Source organism: Alligator sinensis, unplaced genomic scaffold, assembly GCF_000455745.1.
Source record: "Alligator sinensis unplaced genomic scaffold, ASM45574v1 scaffold1045_1, whole genome shotgun sequence".
Classification (NCBI taxonomy): Eukaryota; Metazoa; Chordata; order Crocodylia; family Alligatoridae; genus Alligator; species Alligator sinensis.
This window is the reverse complement of record NW_005843147.1, coordinates 68,855-77,558: the sequence shown is the minus strand read 5'-3', so window position 1 is coordinate 77,558 and position 8,704 is coordinate 68,855. Positions and strand designations below refer to the sequence as shown.

At 47.3% G+C, this 8,704-nt stretch overlaps 1 protein-coding gene across 1 annotated transcript in view; it reads left to right on the top strand.

Moving 5' to 3' along the window:
• Positions 1–1,033: 1,033 nt before the first annotated feature.
• LOC102383414 (olfactomedin-4-like) overlaps positions 1,034–8,704 on the top strand; it is a 26,012-nt gene continuing 18,341 nt past the window's right edge. Inside the window, exons 1-2 of the mRNA XM_025194009.1 lie at positions 1,034–1,066; positions 4,900–5,003. Coding sequence (XP_025049794.1) covers positions 4,917–5,003 — 87 coding nt within the window. The 5' untranslated portion in view covers positions 1,034–1,066; positions 4,900–4,916. The remainder of the gene's footprint in view (positions 1,067–4,899; positions 5,004–8,704) is intronic.

The following is an 8,704-nucleotide window of genomic DNA, read 5'->3' as shown; positions in this document are numbered from 1 at the left end:
CATTGTATTGGACCCCCAGTCCTGCCTCAGTGTCCCAAACTCACTAATTTAAAAATACTCCATGCCTTACTGGCACAAGTCATAGCTTCCAGCCTGCTTCATATCCATGGCCATGTTTCTCAGGTTTTACTTTTTGCAGCTGGCCCCAACCATATTTTAGCTGTCAGAGCTCCTGGCTCCACCTGGCTTCTACCTGCCTGACACTATGCTTGCAACTCACATCATGGAGTGCCTTCAGGCATCCACTGTGGCCTCCAATCTCCCCTGAGGCCATTCCTAAGCCTCACAGAGAAAACACAAAGTCAAAGAAAAACAACTATGGAACCTAAACTATGCATCTTTTGTGAGAGCTCACCAGAGCTCCATCCTTCTTCAAAATCAAGGACAGAACTATTCCAGGCCTGGGACAAGTCTTATATATCCCCTGTCACTTCCCTCTTCTGGTCACCTGATCTCTGCTTCTCAAAGTCAGGTATGGGGGTTTCCATTAGCCAACCTCTATAGCTTGCCTCCTAGTAAGCAGACTTACAGATCTGTGGTCAGCTTCTTCTATTCAGGCAGCCTTGCAGCTAAGAAGGTCTTTGGTAAGCTGCTTTCTGAAGTCTTGAAGCCCTTTAGGTCTGTTGCTTGGTCCTACCCTTTAGTACCAGAGGTTGATTACTTGCCTACCTAGCTCTCCTGCAGCTACTCTTTAGCCACCTGCTGGGAGTCCAGACCTCAGAGGCTAAGTCAACAAGCCCAAGGTTGAATCAATTCACTCTATGAAGGTTAGTCTAAGCTGTGGAGATTAAACTGAGAAACAATTGGACGCACATTTACCTTTGATTCAGGAAGTGAAGCCACATTCCTGCAGTGGCTCAGGCCAGAAGCTAGGGGCCACTACAGCATGGCTCTCTGGAACATAGCTAGTATGGACTGTGTGTTTGTTTCCTATTCTTTCTGCCCCTAAGGTCTCTGGGATTTGCAGTCCAAAATCACAGAAGCAGGACTCTCCAGGGTTGCTCATCACTTCCTCTTCCTGCTTCCAGGTACTGCTGGGATTCATAGTCCACAGTCATAGCCAGCAGTAAGTTTAGCAGCAGAGCAGCTCTTTACTCATGGGAAGGTGGATTTAACTGCCCACCCTGGCCCCAGCCCCCAGCCTAGGGTTATTCCTGCTCCCCCCCACCCCCAACTCTACTCTTCTAGAGAAGACAGTCAAGCCCAGGCCAGTCCAGGGCTGGAAAGCATGCTAGGATGCTGGGGGACTGTAATTTAACTTGAACCAGGAAGGGGTCTGAGAAGACCTTTGAGAAAATTATCAAGGAGCATATCTCCAAGGGCCCAGCAGATGAGGTAATACTCAGGGGCAACCAACATGGGCTCATTGAGGGCAGGTCCTGGCTGACTAACCTGGTTTATTTTTATGATCAGGTCACAAAGTCCCTGGATGAGTGTGTTGGTGTGGATGTCATCTTCCTGGACTTGAGGAAGGCCTTTGACACTGTTTCCCACCACATTCTCTTTAAAAAAATGTTGGTGACTGTGGCTTTGATGCCTACACAGTCAGCTGGGTGGCAAATTGGCTAGATGGTTGCACCCAGAGAGTGGTAGTGGATGGGTCATTTTCAACCTGGAGGGATGTGGGCAGTGGAGTTCCCCAGGGCTCAGTCCTGGATCCTGTACTGTTCAACATCTTTATCAGCAACCTGGACATGGGTGTGGAATGCACGCTGTCCAAATTCACTAGCAACACCTAGTTGTGGGGCAAGGTGGGAATGCTGGAGGGGAGGGACAGAATCCAGCTACATCTTGACAGGTTACAGAGGTGGGCAGATGAGAATAGGATGGAATTCAACACAGACAGGTGCAAGGTGCTGCATCTAGGGAGAAGGAACCAGCAACACACCTATAGGCTGGGGAACACCCTTGTGAACATGGTGGCAGAAAGGGATCTTGGAGTCATCGTTGACTCCAGGATGAACATGAGTCACCAATGCAAGGAGGCGGTCAGTAAGGCTAACCGCACCTTGTCATGCATCTACAGATGCATCACAAGCAGGTCCAGGGAGGTGATCCTTCCCATCTATGTGGCATTGGTCAGGCCACAATTTGAGTACTGTGTCCAGTTCTGGGTGCCACACTTCAAGAAGGATGTGGCTAGCATTGAGAGGGTCCAGAGGAGGGACACTCGCATGGTCAAGGGGCAGCGGGGCAGGCCCTACGAAGAGAAGCTAAAGGGCCTGAATCTATTCAGCCTCCACAAGAGAAGGCTGAGAGAGGATCTGGTGGCCATTTACAAACTCACCAGGGGGGACCAGCGGGAATTGGGGGAGGCTCTCTTCCCCCAGGCACCACCTGGGGTTACTAGGAGTAACGGCCACAAACTGTTAGAGAAAAGGTTCAGGCTGGACATTAGACATTACATTACAGTTAGGGCTTCCAGGCTCTGGAATGGGCTCCCAAGTGAGGTGGTACTCTCTCCTACCTTGGGGGTCTTCAAGAAGAGGCTGCACAGATATTTGGCTGGGATGATATGATCCCGGCACCCGTTCCTGCCTGGGGCAGAGGGTCAGACCTGACAATCTGTTTAGGTTCCTTCTAACCCTAAGTACTATGATACTATGATACAGAAGTTTCATAAACCTATTTGAGCCAAGTCAGTTAAGTCTAATACTACATTCAACCAGGTTTATCTTAAACCAATTTCAGCCATTTTGAAACCGGTCTATATGCACTGAACTTCTGTTCTGTTACAGGTTTAAACCAGTTTCCAATCACTTAAATCAGTTTGTGTGTAACTGCTGTCCCTAGCCAGAGAGGGTGAGAATGATGGGGAGCGTGCAACTTGTTTATGATCACAGAGGAAGACAGTGGAAGAATCAAGTGAAGAATGTATTTTTCCATGATTAAAATGAAATGCCACTCATATATAGAAATAAATATATATATATATATAGTGGTGTTTCATTTTGATCACAGAAGAATGTGGATTTTTGGTTTACTTTTTATAACTCAAAAATTAGCAATTTTTTTTTAAATCAGAGAAAACCAGGTTCCCTGCTAATTAGAAGCAAAATCAAAGACTGCTAAAGTCTATGGACCAGTTTTACATCAGGACTTGAGTGTTCAAGTGTGAGAGGAATCTCCTTATTACTGGATAAGAATGATGATGACTAGACAACATCTCAGCAGATCCTACCCCATTGCTGCTCCCAGGACTGTTTCTGCATTTATATTTGATAGCCATTAGTTTAAAAACAAAATAGGCTTGGGAATAGGGAGAGGAACCTAGGATCTCCACTTCAAGCAGAGTGCTTCATCATAGGTTTCTGAATCAGGTTCTCTCTTGCCTCCCCTTCTAGCCTCACTGGGCCATCTTCAGCAGTTGAATGCTTCCCCTGTGTTCTTAAGCAACTTATAGGCTCTTTGGGAAGTTAGAACAGTGGTCTTGAATCTCCTCAGCCTAAGAAGGGCCTAGATTAGATGTCTTTTCGGTTGAAGCTGAATACACTATGCATTAGGCTCTGGGAAGGAGGTTGAGCTGGATTTCTCTGGGGAATGAAGGGTTACATTCTGTTCCCTTCCTGGACATCTATGTGTCTAAATCAAGAAGTTTTGGCATTTTTGGGAATTATGCATTCAAGGGTATTGTGTGGCTGGATATATTGAATCTCTGAGGGTATTGTGTAGTAGGTCTGTATGCCTGGGCAACTACAAAGTTGCACTGACAGCGCATTTGCAGTAGTGGCTGTAGCCCTACCTGTGTGCACATGTGGACATGTAGCAGACTCAGATGCCTGTAAAAGTGGCTGTCCGGATCCCATGACTGATGATGTTAGATTTAGGATGGGAAAGAGGCAGCTGCCTTGTTTCCCTCAGCTCAGCTGTTAGGGGCAATCACTAGGGGCGCTGGAGGGCCTGAGTTCCATCCCCTCTTCCCCAGATCGTTCTGAAACCTTGCTCACTTCCTAGCAATAGATGGAAAGCTGTGCAAGAGGCAATCTTCTGTCCTGTTGGGAACAATGACCCTGGCTAGAATATACAACCTCTTATCTTACAGGTGAGCAGCCATCTTACCAAGCCCACACACCCCCTGCCTTACTCCATTCCTCTTGTTCCCATCTATGTCCACAGACTTCTTCATCATGGTTACCCAGGAGGCCAGCTTCAAAAGGAGTGTCAGAGAAGAGACTAGTTAGTAACTGATGTGTGATGTGATAGCTTGAGTGTTGTACTGGGAAATTGGGCAGAATCAGGTCTGACTCCCCTTTGATTGAGGTGAACTCTGAAAGCCCAGATTAGTGTGATGAGGTACTCAGCTCTTTGGAAGGAAAAAACGAGAACTTTCTCACTTTGTTTAGGTGTGCCAGGCTACAAATCCAGCAACAGAATACCCCTGGCTGTGTATGTGGTAAAAATGCCTTGTGGCTTACCTTGAATTAGTTTTTCCCCACTGTCTAAGAAGCAAGGGCAGGTGGATGCCATGGTCCAAGCAGCTCTTGGGAAAGTTTACAATAAAATACTGATTCAAGTCCAGTAAAAAGTATCAGCTATTTTTCCCCTTCCAGGGGTGTATTATTGTAATTGTTATACTCTTACAATGAAATTAATCTACTTATAAACTGGGTATCTAATCTTTTTTGGCTAATCTCCCGCATAACAGAGATTAGATAGCGGGTATAATTTATGAGATACAAATGTGTATAGTAGTGCATTGTTTTTACTTCAGGTAACAAAAGTTGGTGTTTGCACTGTAGTAGTTCAGTCACGACAACTGCGTGACTCCATTCTGGCATTATAAACATGTTAGAAGGGTCAATAAATCTTGTGTAAATTCCTGTTCCTAAGCATGAAATTTCAGTTGTAAAATTCCCAGAGCACACCATAAAAAGGGCTTACCTGGTCCCTCTTCTTCAGACCTGTTTGCTGAGAAGATGAAGTGCATGGAGGTGGCTGTGTTGTTTGTCCTTGTACAAACTATGATTCCACACAGTGCAGCCTTCACTGTGTCAGTAAGTACAGTTAGAAGCTTTCTATTATGATACCCTCAATGTGTTCTTTATTCCTCCTGCTATTTAGATTGTCATAGCATCTTTTAAAATCATCTTAGGCAAGTTTGAGTTGTCTGCTTCCTTTTTTCCTCTTGATAGATGGAGAAAATATATGTTCCCTAAATAATGTGCAAGGATTTGGTTATAAATTTAAAAAAAAAGACAGTTTTATAAACACAAAGCCAAATTCTGTGTCTGGTTAGTTAAATAGAACACCACTGAGTATCTGAGTAGATTTTATATAAACAATTGCTTATGAAAAGTAGGGCTGTGCAAAATGCCTGCTTTTCATTTAGGTTTTGGATTCAGCATTTCAGAGGGACAGTGTTTTGTTTCAATGTTTCATAGGGCTGTCCAAACAGCTGTGTTTCATTTAATTTCAGATTCGGTATTTCAGAGGGAAAGTGATTCATTTTGGTGTTTTGAATCACTGTCCCATTTCATTTAGGCCAAAACTGTTTCTGAATGTTGACGGTGTTTTGATGTTTCAGCTGTAGGTTATAATGGGGAATCACAAAACTTCCTGTAACTTTGTTATTTCTTGCCTGATTTGGATGAAGCTTGCAGAGATGGTAGCCCCTTATGAGTCCATGAAACCTGCAAAGCTTCAAGGAGATATCTATGGAAGTTTCTGGGAAACTGCACCTTGAACTGTTCAAAACAAAACTCATGACGCGTATGTGTGAAGGCAGAGTGGGGTTAAAACTGCAGGGATGGTAGCCCTGGCTGAGGGCATGAAGTCTGCTAAGTTTCAAGGAGATAGATGCAGGGGGGTTTGTGAAACTGCACCTCAAACTGTTCAAAGCAAATGCATATCACTTGCCGGCAGTGGCAGACTGCTGTGATCCTGCACACAGATCCAGGGGCCTGCTGCCCCTGGGAGGAGTCTGGCACAGCCCCGCAGCCCTCCTGGGGAACACAGGCCCCTGGATCTGCATGTGGGATGACAGCAGGCTGCCACTGCCAGCTGGGGCCAGCGCCAGCACTGGGTTCTTCTCGGCATGGGCTGCACTGGGCAACCTCAGGTACTGGCACTGACCCCAGCAGGCAGCAGCAGCCTGCTGTCATCTGCATGCTCCACAGCCAGTGAGTACAGAGTTGTTTTTTTTTAAAACCCTGCACTCACCGGCTTTGGTAGTAGCGATTGTGGCCTCTGAGGGCTCATGGCAGAGCCCCACTGCGCAGTGCAAGGTGGGGGGGCAGTGGGAATCACCACCCCCTGCCTGGCACCTGCACAGCAACTGCCCCATCATGGGGGTGCAGCACAGTTTGGCAGGGTGCCGTGCATTGCCTGGGAGCTGGGGCAGCTCCAGCAGTCAGCAGGAGCTCCCAGTTCGATTCCCAGCTCTCTGATCATTCCCCCGGATCTGATCAAGGTTTCAGCAAGCTGCCACTGCTGGCTGTGGAAATAGTCCCAACCCCATGGGAAGAGCTGGGGGAAGTGATCAGAGATCTGGGGGAAAGAGCCAGGAGCTGGGGAACCAAACCAGGAACTGGGGAAATGTTCAGGGACCTGAACATGCCCCCAGTTTGATTCTCCATCTCCCAGTTCAATTCCTCAGCACTGGGGTTGGAAGAAGCCTCTGGGACAGATCATTGTCACTGGCCAGCTATAGGTGTCAATATGAGGGCAGCCCTCTCCCCCTCGCTCCCTCTTCCCCTGCAAGCCTGCCTCTGAAACATCCAGAATGTTTCAGAAACATGTGAATTGTTTCAGAAAATTTCTGAAACATTTCAGATGGCCTGTTTCATTTCTGAGCTGGTTCAGAGCTCTGCATTTAACTTTGGATTCGGTGTTTTGAAGTGTTGAAACACCTGAATCTGAAATTAAATGAAAAGGCTGCCAAAATTTCACACAGTTAGCAACTGGAGCTCTTGGGGTGCTCTGTAAGAGTGGAGTATTTTGATTTGCATTTCTAGAACTTTGCTCTTGTATGGCTGGATAGCAGTTGCTTCCTTGATGTATGTAGTCCCAACTCCTCTTGTTTACCTATTTCATGAAAAGTTTATTAAACTACCTTGTAAACAGTGAACATTACTGCAGTTTCCATTCTTATAGAAAATGCAGTGGAGGTCTGCTGGATAAATTGGTGGGTTGAGTTACTGAGGTTCCATTTCAACATAGAAAAAAAAGCGCCAATTTATTACAGAGCATAACCCCCCACCACTAAATATAATTTTAAAACACTAACTGCAAAGCAAAAACTATAGGTGACACCCTCTTGGGTAGGCTTCAATCATACCCAGGCAGTCTGAGATTGGGGCTCCCCAGAGGATAGTTCCAGGGGCTTGCACTCTTATATGTGTCCTTCAGCAATGGGCTAGAGGTGGAGGTCCACACTAAAGAGCCCTACGAGGTGCTCCCTTGGGTTCACTGCACCATTAGGAGATGCTTGAGTGCATGGGTCCTTCTGCATCGCAAGGGTTTCTGTTGCTCCTGGAGAAGTGGTAAAGCACTGACCTCTACTTTCTCATGGTGACCGTGAAGGGTTAATTGTGGCTTTAGTCAGCATACCACATCCCAAAATTCCCAGTCCCAATCCCACTTTTGTGGTTTAGAAAGCTGCAAAATACTTGGAGGAAAGGTCAAGCCTATTTTGGCTTAGGCCTGAACTACAACTAGCACCCAACCTCAGTACTTGGTTAGGACAAACTACAAATAGGACAGAAGAAGTCCTCGGCCTATCTCACTGGGCCGGGATTGCACAGCAAAAGCCACCCAGGTCTATACCTCACTAAGGCCTGGATCAAAAACAAGGAGTGCCAGCCCTGGCTCAAATCATGCCAGGCTCCACCCTGGCCCAAATCTGCCAGCCAAATCTATGGCTCAGGTTCAGTTTAGGGTTACCCTATGGCTTGGTTTTCCCAGACATGTCCTCTTTTTGGGTCCTCTAATCTCCGTTTGGGTGGTTTTTGTTTGTTTTATTTTAATCTGAACAAATGTCTGGGATTTTGCTCCGTTCTGCCAATGGGAGTGGGGGGGAGGGTGATTAGAGGCAGGGGGTACCACATGTGTCTGCATGCACACACACACAGAGCTGGCATGCAGCTAGGCATCATAGTGCGAGCGGCCTTGGCAGCTGGATGCAGGTAAGTTGATGGGAAGCAGGCTTGGAGGGCCAGGGTTGGAGGAGATGTGGAGGTGAAGGGGGTACCTGTCAGTGCTGGGGGAAGCTGCCTGGGCACTGGGGCTGCATCAGGGTGGGGGGAGTAGGGGGAGAGGCACCTGCCTCTATAGCAGAGAAAAGGGGTGAAGGGGGGCTTTGAGGGCAGTGGGGAGCTCTGTGGCCAGGCTGGCAGGGCTGGTGCTTGTGCTCACTGAAGTTGGGAGGGACACTGGGGGTGGTGGGGGGCTGTGGGTTGCGAGTGAGGGGCACTGGTAGCACCAAGGGTCAGGAGTGAGAGGCAACAGCAGGGTGAGGGGCTGCAGGTTGTGTGTGAAGTGCCCCCTGATAGGTGTCAGGTTTTTTTGGAAGTGGAAATATGGCAACCCTAGTTCAGCCACACAGTTAGGCTAAAATGCAATAGCTGTGAAATAGCAAAAAGGGGCCAGGCCTATGGCTGCAGCTTGGGCATCCGGTCTCAGCTACACCACTATCCTGAGACACTACAATTACAAAACAAAGGGTGCCAGGCCCTTCTGACCAGTAACTGCCAGGATTTCATTCCTG